Source organism: Rhipicephalus microplus, chromosome 9, assembly GCF_043290135.1.
Source record: "Rhipicephalus microplus isolate Deutch F79 chromosome 9, USDA_Rmic, whole genome shotgun sequence".
Classification (NCBI taxonomy): Eukaryota; Metazoa; Arthropoda; class Arachnida; order Ixodida; family Ixodidae; genus Rhipicephalus; species Rhipicephalus microplus.
The window spans coordinates 108,787,615-108,808,284 of NC_134708.1; the positions used below are offsets into that span (position 1 = coordinate 108,787,615).

The following is a 20,670-nucleotide window of genomic DNA, read 5'->3' on the forward strand; positions in this document are numbered from 1 at the left end:
TGAGGGGAGGCTCCTTGGAATAAACAACGGCCCTTGTGGTCTCTCGCTGTTGCTGGGGGCGCGTTTTTGGGCAGCCCGCCGCAGAATGCGCGTGGAAATCTCCCAGTTTTCGCGCCTCGTTGGCGTGTTACAAACGCTACGCAAAGTACTAGGCATTTACGCTGCAATATTTGCCTGTAGTGCGTCACTTGACATTTTTGTTACACCTTTTGTGTGAAACAATCGCAAATATGGAGGCATCGTCGAGCATATTTTCGTCCTCCAATATTATATGCGTTCTAGCATAACGTGGGACACTTCGAATGAAATTGAAATTTTGCTGCGAGCTTTCGCCGTTGAATAAAATCATTTTATTTCAACTAATTCATGCAGGTTCACTGAGCGGCGTTGTATGTGCATGCGAAATTCGATGTTCGGTGGGCCACAGCCGCCGAAAAAAACGCACTTGTGTTTTCGTGGTTGCGTGTCCTTCCATTTTATTTGTTATGGTCACCATCGCTGTGCGCAGCTAGCGCAGCCAAACAAGAATCGAAGGAAACTTTCCGTGAAACGCCCCCGATTGCGTGCCAGACAAAGAGCGTGTTTACTCACTCATACGCCGCCACAAATTTACGGCAACCATGACGTCATGCAATCACGTGAACGGCGCACCCCTTGATGTCGTCACTCGTCAGAAAGTCTGTTGAAGTGTAGTAATCGTTCAAAACCTTACGCTTGAATTGGTGTGTCAGCTAGCGGCGTGCTGCGTCCAGTCTAAAATAAGTAGTCAATTACCAGCGCTATCTGTTTTGCGCTCTTTTAGCTACGTTGGTGTTCAGCCTAGGAGTCGTATCTCTCAACTTCCTTTTCCGGCGTAAGCGCCCAAGGTAGAGTGTGAATTGATGTTTCTAATGTTTTAAACTCTTTAAAATTTGGGTAGTTAGTGGTAAGATCGCGTAAATTTTGATTTCTTTAGGCAGTGTAGGAGTGGTTTTGTTGTAGCTACAACGGAAAGGTTGTGCGGGCGCTGTACTTTCTTTGATGACTGTAGATTAAACGTCGAGGTGCGTGCATTGGCATAGCGCGCCGTGTCGACGGGTCGGGTCAAACAATGTATTTGTGATTGTTTAAACGCCGCCGGTTGCAATTTTCTGAACTGTGTCAGTGAACAGCCTGCCGGTGTCATTGGCAGTCTGATTTATCTGCGACATTTAGTTGACCTGACACGGCTTTCGAGTCACGCTGGTTCCGCGATCGCTGAAACCATTCGTTTGCTTTGCCTGCAGATGTATTCGCAAAACGTCAAGATCATAAAGCCTCAGGGCGAAAAAGTTGACCCGTTCGAGGCGGGCATCTCGCAGGTAAGATACTGGCCGTCTCCCTGAACTGGTGCCGTTTGATTATAGTGGTCCCGTCAAACTGTTCTGCGCAGACCCTCCTCGAGCTGGAAATGAACAGCGACCTGAAGGCTCAACTCCGAGAACTGCACATTGTTGAGGCCAAGCTTGTCGAAGTCAACGGGAAGAAGGTAAACCTATAACCGACACGATTCATGAACGTTGTGCTCTATTTTACTCGCTGTGATCGGTAGACGGGGCTCGGCCATGTTCACGCCGAATCGGGACACCCTGCTATGTCGGCTGCAGCCTAGTGATGAAACACGTGTCCAGTGATGCAGCGCTGATCGTGAAACACGTTAATGCACTCTAATTTTTTTCTGAAGGCTGCGACGGATATACGGTGTGTCGCTTCGCTTGAATACTCGCTTTGCGTGGCATGGAGGAGACTTGATGTCGGGTCGCACCACTTAGCATCGCCGATATTTGTATGCCGAAGTGACGTAGAGATTACTTGGCATGAATTGCTAGGAAATTTGCTGCATGTGTCTAGATGCGGACTTGAATGCAGACAACCCGCCCAAGATTGTTCGCTTGAGTAGTTCGTGCGTCTGTCATTGTTAGAGCTGCTATAGGCCCGCTATCTTGTAACCACACTTTGATTGTCAATTAGCCAGAGCCCGCTGACCTGAAAATATACATGTAAAACGTGTTAGTGAAACACTAATATTTGTAAGCATTGATAGCCACCTCCCACACAGCATTTGATTTCATTACTACCAGGCCACTACTGTGCAGCTGAAAGGTACAAACGAATTAGCTGTCTTGGAAGTTCCATATTTCAGTACACTTCGTGCTACTCCTGGTGGTTCATTTATGGTGCATCCCACTGTTGCTTCTTGGCGCATGGACGGAATCAAGAGACAATGGCAGCCATGTTCATCAGAAAGAATATGAACCCCCAGTGTTGCTTTGCAGTGTTAGACTGAACAGGTGCTTGAGCAGGATTCCAGTTTCTTGTCTCGTCTTGCACACAGCAATTTATATTGTACATTTTCTCATTTTTTACATTAACGTAAAATTAAGAACAAGTAACATGAAAAATCTGTTACAGTAAAAAATGCAAAGAGTGTTGTTTTTGAGGTAATTGCAAAGATGTCACGTGTGACTGAACAGATTTCATTTTTTTAAAGCATATTCAGTCTCGTTCCTACTAGCTTCGTGAATATACAATGTCATTTTTATGCTAAACATGAGTCGGCTTTTCTCACATCTTTTCTGACAACCGGAGTGCATTTGCATGCTTGCACTGAAATTGCGAAGTCTCTCGGTCGATGATGATGGCCCCTCCCTCGTGTGACAATGCAGGCCATCCTCATCTACGTGCCCGTGCCCCAGCTGAAGGCCTACCAGCGCATTCAGGCGCGACTCGTTCGCGAGCTGGAGAAGAAGTACAGCGGCCAGTACGTGGTCTTCCTGGCCAAGCGCAACATCCTGCCTAAGCCGACGCGTAAGACGCGCCAGCGCCAGAAGCGGCCACGCTCGCGCACCCTCACGGCCGTGCACGACGCTCTGCTCGAGGACCTGGTCTTCCCCGCGGAGATCGTCGGCAAGCGGGTGCGGGTGCGCCTCGACGGCAGCCGGCTCATCAAAGTGCACCTCGAACGCAGCCAGCAGACAAACATTGAACACAAGGTGTGTATCTACTGTGTGCTCGACTCAAAGTTCGTCAATCGCACCATTTGCAAAACTGTTTCAAAACCTGGACCTGCCGGTGGATGAAACTGCAGAGCGGTCGCAAACGGCCACGTAGGTTGGGACGGAGGGGGAGGGGGAGCCACTTAGCCACATTTGCAGCAGTCCTTGCAGTTACTTTCATAAGTTGCTGCTTCAAAGGGCCAGTAAACAACCCCAAGGTTAAAAAATTCTTCTAAAGAGAAATATGTGCAGTTTTATTTCGTGAACACGCTGCCGCAAGTAGCTTGCGAATACAGGCTATATTAGGGAAGTTACAGGCGCTAGAACATAGCGTTCAGCCGGTTTAAAATTTTTGCATGGTCTCGCCACCCTTCTTCAGAGAGAGCGGAAGGCTTGGCCCGTCGTCGTGACTCCGCCCACTTCGGCAATGTGACAAGACGTCAGCGAATGACCTCATCGGCGAACTCGGTCGCAACGCACTTCCGCTTGCTGCGATGCCTGGTTGTATTGCGTTTACCCGGTGCCGATGCTTTTCCACAGCCCAGTCGCTCGATTTGCAGCCGACGATTTGTAGCAAAACTGCATTGCGAAACCTGGACATGAAGTTGGCCAGATTTTTCTGGAGTTCAATTTTTTGGGAGCAGACTGCTGCGCCATCTGGGAGCAGCAACACAAAACACATATAATGTGCTTAATAGTGGGTGCACCTATTAACAGGTTGCGCGACAATCTGCTCACTCCTAAATTCTTGGTCAGTGAAGCGTCCTGATTTCGATGCATGGAGCCTATGGGGAGTTTCGCATCTCGTGTGATTGAATAGCTTTGTTGTAACTGTGGGTGGGAACAGGAACTGTCGTTGACTTCACTACTGTTTGTTGAGACCTAGTTTAGACCAATTGACAAGCTGTGTGCTGCGACACGTCGCCTAGTTGTCGCGACTGCGCGTGCAAGGACATTGGTCAGGCGTAGGAAAAGAGTGCGAGAATTGTTTTTCGAAATGGAGGCTGTCTGCATTGTGCAGTCCTGTAATATCCAGAAAACGTGATTGCTGCTGTCTACTCTACAAATTACCGAGCTTGTGGGGGGGGGGGGGATGACTAAAAAAAAAAAAGGTCGGAGCCTATTAACTGGCCCTTTAAAAATGAATAGAAATGCTTTCAGAAAAGTTTGACAAGTTCAACAGATGCATGCCTCAAGTGTAAAAAGACCTCGCTTCATCAATGTGGCATCCGTTGCTAGCTTGAGCAATGGAACGCTTTGAAATGCCATTCATCATGGTTTGAAATGATGAATCACCAACTCGTTCAATCAACCATTTTGACAAGCCATTTGTTAGCTCGTTTTCATGCTTACGGAGAGCACCACACTTAGGGGGCCTCCTTAATTTTGGCCGCATGTCAGGATTTGGACACATGAAGACTGCAGATAGTTTTGCAGCTCATGTGATTGAAGAAGTGTGTGTTCAAATGCATTTGGTAGTGTATCAACTTACCCGCCACAATGGGCTAAGTAGTTCCTCACTTTTAATAATTAAAGTAGGGTCTGGAGCAACTGTCAAGAAAATGATTGTATAAGTTACTACGATACTCGGCTAAAAAATGATACGGCTGCAAGAGCAAAGCTCCTTCAAAACCTTGATAAGTGAATGTCATGTACACTGCATAAATTGTACAATTAGTGTTTACCCACCTGTGCAGCATAACCAAGGGATGAAAGGACGAAACTGCTATCACACAGTGACCTTTTTAAAGGGGCCCCTAAACCCCCTCCGATATTTTCCCAAAGATTTCAAGTAAACTAGCGCATCGCGTGCAGAATGCCGTCGCGATCAACGATGCCACACGCCGCAGCACTACAGGTAGTGGTCCCACCTCAATTTCGAAAAATCATTAGCTTCTCCTCTGGTCTGTGCCGCTGGCATGTGTGACATCACCAGTGAAATTCTGAATTCACCAGTTTCGATGCTTGCGATTGGCCGAACGACAACCGAAGACTTCCGGTCACTCTGCAAACAGCTGTGCGCGCGCACCTTGCTGTTCTTGGTCGTGTTGTCGCTAGCGAATCGACATCTGTGGCCTGTAACACGACCGCCAAGTCGCTAGCGTAGGGGCACGGGCCGGCACGACAGCTACAGCGGTTAGTCAACGATCAGTGCACCCAGATGACACACACAACACAGTTGACGGCGAGCTGGGACGTCGGAGTGGCGGATTGCGGCAACCAAAAGTAGACGCTGTCTCAAACAGCACGTCAGCAGTGACGTATGCCACGTGAGGTGAGGAGGGGCCAAGCGGTTTTGGAAGAGGGTAGCATTGGAAAGAGGGAAAGAAGCGATCATCAAACGCGTGTAACACCGCTATTACGGCACCGTTTTAAAAAATGCTCATGGCTACGTGTTCGTTGTAAACTCGAGCACAACTTCCTCACCTCAACTAAATTTTGAGCGCTGGGTGGTTTAAAGGCTCTTTAAGGAGGGTACACTGTACTTGAGACGAAATGTCAGATATTTTTATGCGTTTATAAAGAAAATTCATTGTGATTGAGTTTTTGATGCTGATTTCAAAAATACAATTACCATTCCTCCAAATCAAGTAGTTTTTGTGATATACTAAAATTAATTACCTATTGTTTGCTAGTATAATGCGACAGGAAATCTGTATTGCAGAGCTACTATTGACACATGCATATATACTTATGAACATAAGCTACACAACGGTAGGAGTGCTTTTTTTTTATTTGATAATTTTAGCAAGGTTTGTCGCACCTTGCACTTAGTGTTGCAGACACGCCCACTTTGTGCTCCAATTTTTGGCAAAAAATTTAATTTTTTGAAGATCTTAAAAATTCACACCTATCATTGTGTAAACTAAAGATACAGCTACACTTCCCAACAAAAATGACTGTCGTAGCTGCTCTGGAGACAGAGATACCTTTTAGACAAGTTTGCAGCTGCAGCAAAATTTGAATCCTGAGAAATCATGCAAAAACAAAAGTCCATTTTGGGCAGACAGGGGCATAGAAAAGCTGTTTGTTTACAATGATTTGCAAATTTAGCTTTCTCTGTAGGGACCAGGCATGTAGTCCTGTTTTGCGTCACCTAAATGGCGTTTTTACAATGCCCGCTGCATATTTTCCGCAGAGGCACACTTGCGAGGTGATGTGGTCGCCTTGGGCTCGTCTGCCGACTAGGCCGCTTACCAGTTCAGTGACGCCTATGTGCGACGAATGTGCGCACGTAATCCGCGATCCGTCCCATTATAAAGCGATTTTCCGGCTTGTCCAGAATGAGTTGTTGATGTCGCAGACCAAACTCGTTCACTCGCTCATAAATTTCAAGGCTCCAAGGTGTTAGTTTCCTTTTCACGTAAGATTGCCACATTTTCGAGTGGAGGCCGCAGCGCAATATGTTCATCGTTGCGGACGTGTCGTTACAAGCCCTCTACCTATTGCCAGTATCCTTCATCGCGATAGCCTTATTGCTGAACGCGGCATCGGCGCGTTTAGCAATAAGACTGTGCTTCCGTTCCATCGTTGCAAAGATTACTATTTCTTGTAGCTTCACTTCTGCTTTTTTTATTTGCCGTCCTGTAACTGTTGAAGCTCTAAAACTGTTGAAGCTCCAGCGCTTTCAGCGTTGTTGACAATTGACGGGCTCGTATGTAAGTTAGGCCTACACCAGCGACTCAGCGCCCCGCCGCGGTGGTCTAGTGGCTAAGGTACTCGGCTGCTGACCCGCAGGGCGCGGGTTCGAATCCCGGCTGCGGCGGCTGCATTTCCGATGGAGGCGGAAATGTTGTAGGCCCGTGTGCTCAGATTTGGGTGCACGTTAAAGAACCCCAGGTGGTCTAAATTTCCGGAGCCCTCCACTACGGCGTCTCTCATAATCATATAGTGGTTTTGGGACGTTAAACCCCACATATCAATCAATCAATCAATCACCAGCGACTCAGCGACCGCCGTTGAATTCCACGAGTTTGCTATCCTTTCTGTCCTGAGTGTTAGCGGGGCTCTTTCTGAAGTTCACAGCGAACAAACGATCGCCAAACTCGTTTCATAAATTAGTGCTGCGAGGAACTTCTTTACTGCGGCAGGCAGTCTACAGCACCATGACAAAATGGCACATGTCCATGCGCGTCACGATGAAAAAGCAGACGCTGGACACGCCACTTGGCCAATCAGGTGCGTAGGTTTTGTCACGTGCCCCAAGCAACTAATAGAATCGCGCGGTGGTTCTTCTCGATGACGCGTTTTTGTTGAAAAACCAATGAGCAAGGCAAACCACTGGTAACGGGAAATTGAAGATGAAGACCGACCCTTCCAAACGAGACCAAGATGACCACAATAGCTCGTGTGTAACAGCAACAGTTCGGCTTGGAAAAAGCGCAACTTTAGCGTCTATTTGTTCTCAGATTCATTTTACTGTGGGCGTCTCTCATATAATCATATGGTGGTTTTGGGACGTTAAACCCCACAAATCAATCAACGATTTTCCTGTGCCACACCTTGAAACTGAGTCCACATACAGCGAACATTTTTCAATGCCTCCTACTTTTACAATGAACACTTCCGACTGTGTCGCAGTAAAAATATGCGTACGAATAAAAAAAAGTGTTGAAACGGGCATTTTAAAGCATGAGAGAGGATTTGCTGGCGTGTGCCCCTCTGCTGTTTACTTGCGGCAAAGATATCGTAGACCATGGTGAGCACTGCACGCAGACTTCAGATGTTGCAAGCTAGGTACCTCACTTTCATGACGTTTTTTCACCGGCAAAATATAAGTGAGGAAAAAAGTCGCACATTCGCCACAAGGGTGAAGCAATGAATACGACAGAACCAAATAAACTTACAATGTCACGCTGAGAACAGCAAGCAGATAGAAACGTTCCGCGCTGCTCACGCACAAATGACGCATGAAAACAGCACACACAAAACAAGAACAAACTAACGTTTACCGTTCGACACGTAACGCACTGTTTAAAAACAAAAATTGCAGATCCCACGTACAGTGGGAATCTATATGTGAAGCACGAATGAGAAATGTTGATATGTCACCTTAAAATGAGCACACGTTACGAGGTAGAGGTAAATGATGCTGTACATGACTTTCGTGTCATGATTATCACGTTTGCATGTGTCGTTTACCTTCGCCATATATTCACGTCACGTGATGCCAAATTTAGTATATGTGAAGCTAGCGAAACGGCCGCGAGCACGCTATGAATGTAGTATGCTTCATGTTCTTACATGACATGCATGTCAGGATTATAATGTTTGCACCAGTCATATATTTCATCATTCGTTGACGTCACGTAACACCAAATTTGGTATGTGGAGCTAGCAAAACGGTTGTGCGCGCATTATGAAGGGCCCAATAAACTCCAGTGTAGCGTTGTCGCGTGCACTCTATATAGTCTGACGCCAGGCGCGACCAGCCTCCGTCGGAGCGGTTTGACGGCAACCTGTGCCGAATGCGACATGCTGCATTTCGTGTCGATGTGTTACCTAGACAACACTGCGTCTCCCTCTTTTTATGATTGAGGGACGCTAGAAGCGCAGAAACGCGCATGCGCCAAAGCAAGGCAATATGGCGCGCCTGCGAGTATATGGCAAGACCGGCGCCTGGCATGGCAATGCCGGTGTGATGCGACGAAATGAGCGCCGGCCAGCATGTGCACCGCGTCACGTCGAAATGTATTGGCACCTTGACTGTGGCATGTGGTCATGTTCTCACATGACACGCATCTCATGATTATCATGTTTGCACTAGTCCCGTACCTTGTCACCCATTCACGTCTCGTAATACCAAATATGTTATAAGTGAAGCTAGCGAAACGACCGCCAGTACATCATGAGCATGGCATACGGTCATGTTACATGACATGCATTTCATAATTATCATCATTGCATCAGCCACATACCTTCGTCATCCATTCACCCACCATAACTTTTGCATATGTGACGCTAGCGAAATGGCCGTGAACGCATGAGTGTGGCATATAGTCATGCTGTTACATGACACGCATGTCATAATTTTGATGTTAGGGTCTATCGCTTCTGTTCGCCATGCAGTCATGCCATACCATACCAGTTTTGCAACATGCTATGTGAACGAAACCACCTCAAGAGCGGCAGGACTATGAATTGTAAAGCATGACATACATTTCATGATTTTCATGTTCTGACTAGTCAAATATGTTCTTCATACAGTCATGTTATGTCATACCAAGTTTGGTACCGATACTGTTATCGAAACAGCCAGGAGAGCTAAGTGTCGTAGGCGGCTAGCTAGATAGATACGCTCAAAGTCCCCGAAGGTCGCTAAGGAATGCTTCGCATTTAAAATGACGCACATAATCACAGGTACAGATGAGTGAAAACTAAGAAGTGTCCTTCGCTCTTTTCACAAATGGGGCCATTGCAGAGACTGAAGTGACCTTCGTTGGCCCTGCAACTAACGCAATCGCTCCAGTGAAAAGCAAAGGCACATGATTTCCCCACCAAAGAATGGGTGCGTGCGCACAAGCTTCTAACCCCCCCCCCCCCCCCATCTGTGAGGCAAAGTATGCGTGAGAGATAAAAGTGTGTCGGCGAGCTGGGCATCAAGCGCGGCGGCTTTCTTTTTCTTTGAGTGTTCATATACAATTGAACCCAGCTACAATGAAACTGAAGGGGCATGAAAAAAATTTCGTTGTAGGGAAATCGAAAAAATATAGCCAATCTGAACTAGCAAAACGAAACCATTATTCACGAAATTCAAAAAGTGTCCTCTTGTTTTTATTCTATCCCAGCAGCATCACGACGCGATTCTCACCCATGCATATCGAAGTCATGGGGAAAAGGATGCTGAAACAGTGACTAACCGCTTTCGTGAATGAACCAAACAGTTGCATTAACACGTTAACGCCAGCAGGTGTTCGCTGTCAAAACACCATGATGGCAGCAGGGTATCGTGAAGCGGTGACTTTTGCCTTATTTTATGCCATTCCTATCATCCATCACTCGTAGCTAGCAGATTTTGTTGATAATGCGAACAGCTGCTCTGATTAGTTACCACACTCGCCAACCGTGAACAAAATGGTAAGCATTGGAATCAGGAAAAGGCATCGTTCCGCAGATGCACCTAGCAGCTGCGCGAAGGAAACCATGAACTAAGCAACTGAGCTTCAGCTTCGAATTGTCTGCGGCTATACAGTAAACTCAATTTTTAACATTTAACACATCAAAGTGTTAAATATTGGGTTTACTGTATACAATAAATATCTGAGCCTAGGATCGCATTGTGAAATTTCGTTGAAGCGAGATGGCAGAAGAAAAAGTGTTTGTTGTGGCGAGAATATTTGCATTGACTCCTACGGACTGCTGACGGGGAACCGTGAATTTTTCGTTGTAGTGAGAATTTTGTTAAAGCAGCGTTCGTTGTAGCGGGGTTCAGCTGCGTATAGATACGTATACATATATTGTGAATGACGGCAGCGGCAAAAAACCAGCAGAGACTGTTCATATAACTGCTGTCGCAATAATAAAAAAAAAAAAATGGGAGGCAGCGTGAAGATTTGTGATGGGCTTTCGCGCGGCAAGTTTTTACGACACCGTCCTCGACATCTACGACTGCCGACGATGAACCAACAATGCCTTCGAACGCAAGAAGCCATAAATGCATGAAGTGATAACTCTCACTGCGACCCTCAACTCTCCAACAACCGCAAACAGCCGAGATGGCCAGTTAGTGTGCACGGTTGTGTCGTGCCTTAGCAGACAAGCACCAGAAAAGAGCGATGGCGACGTTGCCGGTGGCAATGAGTGTGCCATTTTGGCTCGTAGCTGCTCGGCGGTGTGGCGGTGCAAGTGCGTCATGCTGCCGTTCGTCAGAGCTGCTCCGTGCGAGGTCGCTTGCGCTGCTTGTTTGCAAAATTCTTCGTGTGTGTGTTTGTTAAACGAACAGGCTACTTGCTGCACCTGAGTGTGATCCTGAGTGAAGCATGCGCAAAGAAAGCACAAACGCCCGCATACATTGGACTGCAAGCGAATTGGCATGCGGCAGTGAGAGCCGAGTAAGCAACGTACTGCACGCAATGAGCCAGGGATGATTGGTTTGACGTGGTGGTACCACGCTTCAGTGGAACAGCGCGAGTTCATTGTGAACGTGGCTGAATTCACTCGGGAGCAAACATGCGTCATTTAACACGTAAAAAGTACGGAGCGGAGGAGTGTTTTCACTTTTGAATAAACATACACAGAAAAAAATAACGGTTTGGCAACTATGTGGACGTTTTTATGGGCGGCTCCATATACTACAATGAACTACTAATAGAACGACCATTCATCATGCCACTTTCGAGTTCGTTATAATAAACAAGTTCGACTGTATTGTGTTTTTGCATGATTTTTCAGGATTCAAATTTTGATGTAGTTGCAAACTTGCCTAACCCCCGAATGCAGAGATGTTACTTGGCTCGCGACTTCAACTTAACTTGAGCAAGTCGGCGCGAAGCAAGCAGCGGACTTCAAAACGCCCAAGTCAGCCTTCGCGTTTCATAGATGCTCAGGCTGTCTTGCTTGGTCAAGTCAAGAACGTGCTTGAAAGCAGAAACACGCTGCTTGCCTGCTAACGAGGGTATTAATGAAGTTGTTCGCGTAAGGCATGCATTACACTAAAAAAAAGACCATACGTTTTAAAATAACTATAAAAACGAAGGGCCACAAGCATATTCTTGCCATTTTACGGCTAACGAGCGGCACGTGGTGCCTGCCACCACAGCGATGCGCAGTGTTGCTTCTGTAAAGCGTTCGTTGTCTGCTGGTTTTAGTGGCCACCCAAATGCGGTGCGTTTCTCCATGGTTGCTTGTTTGGAGGCGAAACAAGCATCGCGTTGGGTTCTTTCGTCGTTTTTTTTTTTCTTCAATCGAACGCCATGGCATGTATTTGTGCTGACCTGGCTCACGAGGTGACATGATTTTCACGGTATTTGCCTTTCTGTTCGCCTGTGTGCACGCCTGTAATGGGCTAGGTCGCAGTTAATATAAAAAAAAAACAAGTTTTGGGAACAAATGTGATTTGTATCTTTTTGTTGAGCTTGGTAAACAAGAGAAAAAGCGGCGGTCAGGACATTGCCCTCAGCAGAATTCTGTCTCGCGGGGTGCAGCAATGTATCGCTGCATGATGGTGATGCAGATAAAAAAAACCCGTGATAGGAAAACCACTTTTTTATGTATTTGTAACTTTACGTAGCATTGTGCTACAAGCAATGCCTTTCTGAGCGAGAAACAGCACCCTAGACGGGACGAAAGGATAGACGAGGCACACGGACACAGCACCGAGTCATTTTTTTTTTTTTTTTTACCGAAAGAGACGGAAAATGTCGTCGTGTTATAGAAAAACAGAAATAGCCTTTGCGGTTACGGAACACTTCGGCGTTGTCGACACCGGGGCTATTAATACGCACGTGTGGGTAGTCGACACAACCTGTAACGCAAGGGAACTCAGCCACTTCATAACAGTCCGCCGGCTGCGGAAAGCGCACCAGCATCGCGTACAGCTGCTTTGCGATGAGTAGCGTAACTTTTCCGACTGCGCGGCACACTGTCGACTACGGAATGCGGACGAAATTTCCGGTGACTGGTTGGAATGTGCCAGCGCTGTAAAACCTGAGAGCCATCAGTAGCTGTAACACTGGATGCACGGGCTGTCTGGTCACGTAAAGCGGTTCCAAGAATCTTCGGCAGCAGTGCGCCTCAAAAAATGCTACGCTTATGGCGAGGCGAGCAATCTCAAAAGCGGCCACCTTTCACGCGACGTCCATTCGAGAGGTGGCCATGTTGGAATAACGCGTCAAGTCGCTTTCAAGCTAGCCCCGCAGCTGACTTGAAACTTGTCCTGACTTCGACTGAGCTAAGTCGCCTTCAAGTCATCCGCAAGTTCGAGAACGATTTATGGTGACCGGCAAGACTGTCTTGAGTCAAGAACGAGTCAAGCACGAGTCAAGTAACATCTCTGCATTCGGGGGTAAGGGTATCTCTGCTTCAAGAGCAATTAGGACTGCCATTTTTGTTGTGACATCTAACTGTATCTTTAGTGTACACAATGGTAGGCATGAGTTTCCAAATCTCATATTCAAAACTTTTTAATTTTTCTGGAAAGCGGAGCAAAGAGTGGGTGGCTCTGCAACACTAAAAATAAAGGTTCTACAAATCTAGCAAAAAGTCATCATATCAAAAAAAGCACTCACGATTGTGTGGCTTATGTTCAATAATATTCAGGCATGGACTAATAGTAGCTCTCTAATACAAATTTTTTGTTATACTGGCAAACAATAGGTCATGAATTTTTGGATATCTCAAAAACTATTTGGCTTTGGGGAAAGGTATCTACATTTTTGAAGTCAGCATCAAAAACTCAATCTAATTTTTTTAAATGCATGAAAATATCTGGAATTTCCTCTCAAGTACAGTGTTTCTCCTGAAAGAGCGCCAAGTGGTCAAAATTTACCAAGCGTCCACTACTGCTGCTTGCAGCCATGTCATGGCTTATGATTTTTAGCCTGATCATGTGCATTGCTATAATAAAAGCCCTGCTATGCCACCAGCAACCTAATGATGAAACATGTGTTGAGTGAAGTTGCGCTGATCGTCAAACACTTTTATGCACTCTAATTTTTTTCTGAAGGTTGTAGTGGAATGCAGGGTGCATTAGCAGTAATGCGATAGCTGCACCAATTGCAACAAACTGCATCAAAACGGGAAACCTTCTACATCCTGCGACATTTCTTCCTTTCTGTGCCAAAACTGCGCTTCATTACAAGATAGTTAAACCTGCTTATAACGAACCTCCATAGGAGCACATGTATTTGCGACCTCTATCTGACAAAGCAACTGCGGGAGACAACCTTGATATAACGAATTTTCGCCATGGACAATCTTGGAATTTTGCTCCGCATTTCGGCATTTTGGTACGAGCATGCATCTTCCGGCACTGCCCCGCCGAAGAGGATGCGAGGAGCACGGGAGCCGCGTCCGGGGGAGGCTGGCCTACACCTCCTTTCTCGCCACCGCGGTCGCATGCGCATGTGTGCCGCCCCCCCTCCAAACCAAAATAATAAAAAAACTACTTTTCCGCGTTCACAGTGCCACGCGTTTAGTTAGCGTCATATATGTGGGACCGCGCTGCATATTGAGGGCGCTTTACCGAATAATTTCCGCGGTATCAGTGTCCGTGTCGTTCGCTCTTCGTTTTTGACGCCGTCCGCACGTGCATAGTTTCACTGCGCGCGCCCATGGTGTGTCACCCGACGACGTTCAGCTTTACTTTCTTTTTATTGCGATAGCAATTATGTATGTGGGCAGTTTCGGCTATGTTTTTGCCGCCGCCGCCTTTATTCACCGTATATGTATAGTGCATGGATACGTACCTATATGTGTGTGTGTGTGTATATATATATATATATATATATATATATATATATATATATATATATATATATATATATATGTGTGTGTGTGTGTGTGTGTGTGTGTGTGTGTTTATGGAAACTCAAGAGGGAAAAAAAGCCGCCCGCGCTCGGCTCTCAGCTTGTCACGATGTGCCGACAGGCGCTTATCTCAGAGTACTTTGCCCCGCGAATGCGGAGGGGGGAGAGGGGGGTTAGATGCTTGTGCGCGTGCACTTATCCTTCGGCTGGGAAAATCGCGCACCTTCGACTTTGACCAGAACGATTGCGTTTGCTCTCTTCACACAGTCCCTTCGCGTTGAAACCGCACTGATACTCATTGAGATAGCAAGCGCGCCAGTGATCGCGACCGCCTTTAAAATCCAAGTTCATTATTGCTACTCGAGCGAGCCTCCGCCCCCCGTCCCGAGGTTGTTTCATGCTCGTTTAAAACAGGTGGTTTACTTTCTGTTTGAGCATTCGATGGCAGTTCTAACACGCGGGAGATGTTATGCACTTGCCAGGCGATAGCGATGGGCCGACTCATGTGATTTCTGCTTCAGCAGTGCTCGCCCGCTTTTACCCACTTGTGAAAGTTGCAGTGTGCGGTGCACGTTGGCACTTTGGTGTTGCGGAACATGGCGGCGACAGCAAGAACCCGCCGAGAGTATCCATACAATTGCTATCACAATAATGCAGTTTTTTACTGTAAAATGAGTGTTGAGATTAGCTCTGCCTTCAAACACCCTTTCGTTTAATTTGGGCGTTTAATTTTTCCGAATTTTCGTACCGAACCTGCATATAACGGAAACCTCTTTATAACAAAATTTTCCGGGACTTTATCAATTTGGTTATATTTAGGTTTAACTGTACTATCGAAAAAACGGGCGCAACGCACGGTTAGGGGCCTGTGGCGTTCCAATGCTGCCACATGGGAGGACAACAAGCGTTAATACGGAGGACACTAAGTGGGAGGACAATAAGGAGGGGATAATACTGCTGGACACTGATTGATGGGAATGCTCAGACCATTGTCCCCAGACTGGTGTAAATTAGCGTGACCCGGCGAAAGTGCACCATGAACGGAAGGGCTTGCTGCGAGCCGGTGTCTGAGGCTCCGAGCTAAACGTGTTAGGCAGGTGGATAGAAAACTGCAGGGCGAAACGGCTGAAAGCTAGAAGAGCAGTGAACTAGTGAACCAGTTTAAAACTTCTTTGTAACTCATTGTCACAGGTCAACTTATACTCGGCACAAATATTAGGGGGGACGCAGCTTTCTCAGAGAAATGGCAAAAAATCGATTTTTCGAAAAAAAAATTTTCACTTTCTAGAGCCCTTTTTCTGATTCCGAAATATCTACCCTAAAAGCCGCACAAAAGTGTTTAGAAAAATTCGTTTCACCTTCTTAGGTAACGAAAATATTTCTGGAAATCGCGTAAAAACAGCATTTAAAAAAAAAAATTATATCTTTGCAATGGCGCGGCCAGGAGCTGGCTTCTTGGGCTCATCAGAAAGAGTATTTCTCCGTGTTTAAATTTCCTGCCTCAGCTCCCTTTGAAAACAAGCTCACAAAAAGCAAATGTTTGAAGGTCGTCTCTGCGCCCCTGATTGGCTGCAACCGCCATGTTGCCCCAGCTCGCCTCACCATTGGCGCAATGCTTGCTCCGGCATATCGTCGTCTGCTGCTTGTGCGTCGCGAGGACATGGCTGTCGAAAATTGCTACTTCACCTAAGTTATAATTGCGACGATCATCTAAGTTATAATTATGCTTTAGCTAGGAACTGTAGGCGGATGCTCAACCAGATTACTATGAGCACACGCTCATAGTAATCTAATAATCTCATAGTAATCTACGAGCGCGGCACGTCATTGGAGTCGTGTTTAGTCTTCAGGCCTAACTTTGTTGGCCGCAAGACTAACTTTGTGGGTGATAACAACGTGCTAGCGCACTGGTGGAAACGTGCTTCTTCGCAGGCAAAAAAGCACATCACTCGCCAGCTCCTTGGAACCAAGGACGGGCATTTTACGCATCGGCAGCGGACTCAACAGTCAAGCTCATCACCCCCACCTCTACTACTCAGAACAGCAGCGAGCAGTTTCACGCGTCATTACTCGAAAAAGCGATACCAAGCGCAGTGCACACCGATTTTTTTTTTGTTTTGTCATTGTAGATACACATTTCGAGCATCATCACCGAACGGCGCCGCCAAGCGCACCCCCTTTGCGCACACCCTTGAAACTGGCACTTTCTACACTGTAGTTATGCTACCCTCGGTGTGTTCGGTCGCACAAAGCCTTTATAAGACCAACACGCTGATGTTTACGCTTGTAGGGTTGGGACCCCCCCCCCCCCTCTTTTTTAAATGCGAAGCATTTCTTAGCAAACTTCGGCCACTTTGAGCGTATCTATCTGTCTATTTATGCATATATCTAGCTGCTTACATTGGGGTGCTCTTGTGGTCAACCCCTTACCTTGGCGTGAACCAAAATTAGTATGGGAGGGTAAGATGGTTTGTCGAATATGGCGCGCTGGTCATTAATGAATAATGTCGAAATCCGCTCGCGTACGCCCTCAAACACTTCCCGCCAGACAGTGGCAGATACCCACGAGCGGGTATGTGCCACTGCTATGCGAGTATGGGCCCACGGTGATATACGCTTTGTATCTACCCAGGGACGACGAGAACACACATGGGCAATTTTAATGCGTGAGCGTTTCAAAATACTCGACATCAGTAGTGTCGACTCGACAAATTCAAAGAATATCAGGGTCCCAGCTGGAATCGAACCCAAGCATTCTGCGGGGCAATGCAGCACTTTACCACAGAGCTACTTTTCAAATAGACTCTAATCTTTGTGAAACTTCAATAGTGGTTGCAATGCTGCCTACCCAATTTCATAAACATTACATATGTACTCCTTTGATGCAGCCGTCACGTCGGGTTAACGCCCATTGTGGTTAGTTGCCATGCTCTGAAGTTGATATATGTAGCAGTGTCCAGGGCCAGCGTTCTCGCGAGCATCCACGCTTAATATCAGCTTCTTGTGTTGCTAATTCGCATGTCACAGTTGGCATCGTTGCTCAAGTGCAAACAACTGGTTATATAAACATGCAACTCTTCAACATATCTGTGTGCGTGCAACATATGTGCATATATTTAGCGTCATTTCATGACGTGTTGCTAAATAAAAAAATTGCAACACGGTCACCTTCCTTCCACATGCTTCGCATAACATTGATTTTCAGGTACGTGGGATCTGCTGGGTTTCTTCGTGATTTGTTTTGATTAAAAAGAGTGGAATATTAATTGAGGTGAATTCCCTACCCCCTTCTGCCAAAATCTCCCGGTTTCAGAATACTTGATCTTGGCAGGTATGTTTTTCAAGCTTCATCATTGGGATGAAATCTCGTGCAGTTCTCTAAAATAAGGTTGTTTTTCATATTGCCTTTTTTTTTTTGGCTCTTGGTTTACTCTGTTTAGTTCCTTCAAAAATGTATTGGTGGGGTTCTACTGCACTTAGTTTACAATTTCTGACTCCACCTCCCATCCCTAGGTATTCTGTCAGTCTAACTGACCATCAGTTATGGTAATTTGGAACCTCTGCTACCACTTACTGCTACGTAAAAATTGTGTTAGTCTCTTAATTAGCAGGATTTGAGTATCTCACATTCGGTGAGGGTTGCAGTGAACCGCACCAAAACGTAATCTGTCGCGGCCGATTTCAGCACCGCTGCTTACATTGGTAGTGCCTCCAATCATCATTTACCTGATGCTTCATTTATCACGATATTGTACCTTATGGTTCATTTGGAAATTCCTCTGAGTATTGGCCATGTTTGGCCATGCATACTCTTGGAATTCTGTCAGTGCAACCAAAAGCATCTGGATTGGGGATTCAGGCTGTGTTGCAGATATTGCACAAGGACATGCAGTTCGTTCTTGAAATGTAGAGAGAAAAGCGTTGTTCAATATGTGTAGCAGAATGGGTTGCACGTTTGCAAGTTGACACAGATTTGATGCATTTCTCGCTGTTACATTTCTTTCTTGTTGCTGCCATTTCCGTGCAGTCCATCGTTGCAGGCGTGTGCAACAACTGTGAAATTAGGGACACTTGCAGCCCTCCATAGCATTGGTGTGCAGTTCACTGAACATTCCCTCCTAAAAAGACTCTTGCTCTTTGTCGCATTAGTCTTGAATGGCAGCGCTGCCAACTTTGCTCTAAAGGTCACAAGATTGGTTTGTGATCAATACACAACTATCTTGAAAGATTTTCATGACCGAATGATGATTTCTGTGCTGGGAAAACGACTGCATGATTGATTTATGTGCTGGAGTATCGAGTGAGGGCATTCAAAAAAGTGCATTTTTGGTAGAGGCTGGCTAAATAATGAAATTGTCACCAGACGACACATACATGCATTATGGCTGGCTTCTAAAATTTGCACTCAAATACATGCACAGCCGAAAACTGCTACGGTAACAGCATACAGCTACATCAACACCAGTGATTAAATCTGCCATCTTGTGCCCATCGGAGAAAACGTCACTGCCATGCTAAAATGGGAAACCAGAGCTTAGGCATGAGCTTAGTCTTCAAAAGCATGGCAGGCGTGCTGCTAAAAGCGTGCACTCAGTCTAGAATCTTCTTTAGAGGTGCCAGGGTTGCGAGACCTTGAAACTCTTTCCCAGCAAAAAGTATTTACCCTACAGCTGTTGTACTAGCAGCCATTGTGGACTGTTATTTTATGCTTTGACACTGGGATTTCACGTACATAAAGTTCTTCTACGGACAAAGAAATGAGTAGCGGCTCATGGAGAGGGAAAAACTGAGGTGGGAATATTGTGCTAATGAGAACTATTTGACATGAATAGTGTACTTTGTCCAATCGTGAAATGGCTGGAAGCTCCAAGAAGACTTGTTGGCATTGTTTGTTTATTTTAAACACATTCATAAAGGCAGTGTTCTGCCAATCTCTGATAACTTGTGTTTTTAGGTTGTTGATGCTACTTTGGTAGAGGCCATTGTGATGAAAGTCTTTTTGGAAAATGAGTGTCTGTGATTCTTATTTCCAAGTCACTCTAATTTTTTTCTGATGGCCACGATTTTGGAAAAAAATTTGTGTTGTGATAGCAGTGCACGTAGTAATCTGCGCCTTTCTTTTTTTGCAGACTGACACCTTTGCGGCCGTGTACAAAAAGCTGACTGGCAAGGAAGTGACGTTCGAATTCCGTGAGCCCCCCTATTGAGGGCTTAGGACGTGTGAATAAAAAAGGGTGCGACAGCTTCTTGTGGTGCATTGTTTCTTTTGTGTATAAAGTTTGAATGCTGCTTTGAACTTCCTTTGTGTTGAAATCCACCTTTTTCACAATGCCATGGAGCATGCCCCTACCATTAGCACATTTTTTCACAATTTACAATCGTTAGCAAAACTGGTAAAACCACATTCCTTTATTTCTATTCTTTGAATGTAGTACTCAGCCTTTGAACCATCCCACGTAAATTTGAAGCATTTGCAGACAGTGGATATTAATTTGCGCCTGAAAGGAGCGTTTAAAAACCTTTGGCCCCCTTTAAATCCGCCAACTTCGGGGGATGTGTCATGATGTGTAAATGCATATGCTAAGCAAATGTCTTCAGTGCATTATGCACCCAGAAAATGGCATAATAGTTGCATAGTCAACGTACGAAAATTGGTTTACCTCTTAGAGCAATGTGCTAGACAAGCATCGGCTATATTACTTCTATGTGCTACAGTAATTATTAGAGAAAGTTCCCAGCTATCGCTTTGTGAATGTGCTGCTAAAGTAGTAACGCTCGAATTTGCATAAAATACTGCGTTGGGTGGGAATGGCTGCGATATAAAAGATTATAAGGCTGCTGTCAAAGAAAAAATGAAAGCAGCCAATGGGTAGCAACAAGGATACGTAATGACTAGGGGCACCAGGAATGCAGCCGCAATGAAAAATGGGGCACTGTGGAAGTGCAATAGGTATGATGTCGTGAGAGGGATTTGGAAAGGTGTCATGGTCCCGGGTTCGATGTTCGGCAATGCGGTCTTGTGCATGAAATCAGAAGTTCAAGCAGGAGTGGAAATTCAACAATGTGGCATAGGTAGACTTGCCTTGTGGGCACAAGGGAATACCCCAAATCAGGGGGTACAGGGAGGCTTGGGATGGACATCGTTTGAGTTGCAGGGAAGCTATCAGCAGGATAGAACTTGAGGAGCGATT

The 20,670-nt window shown here is 45.9% G+C and overlaps 1 protein-coding gene across 1 annotated transcript; it reads left to right on the forward strand.

Moving 5' to 3' along the window:
• Positions 1 to 572: 572 nt before the first annotated feature.
• On the forward strand, positions 573 to 19,725 carry RpS7 (ribosomal protein S7). The gene is made up of 5 exons (XM_037415025.2): positions 573 to 866; positions 1,266 to 1,340; positions 1,412 to 1,507; positions 2,685 to 3,011; positions 19,609 to 19,725. The coding sequence occupies exons 2-5, from the start codon at positions 1,266 to 1,268 to the stop codon at positions 19,684 to 19,686; spliced, it is 576 nt and encodes a 191-aa protein (XP_037270922.1). The 5' UTR covers positions 573 to 866; the 3' UTR covers positions 19,687 to 19,725.
• Positions 19,726 to 20,670: the final 945 nt, after the last annotated feature.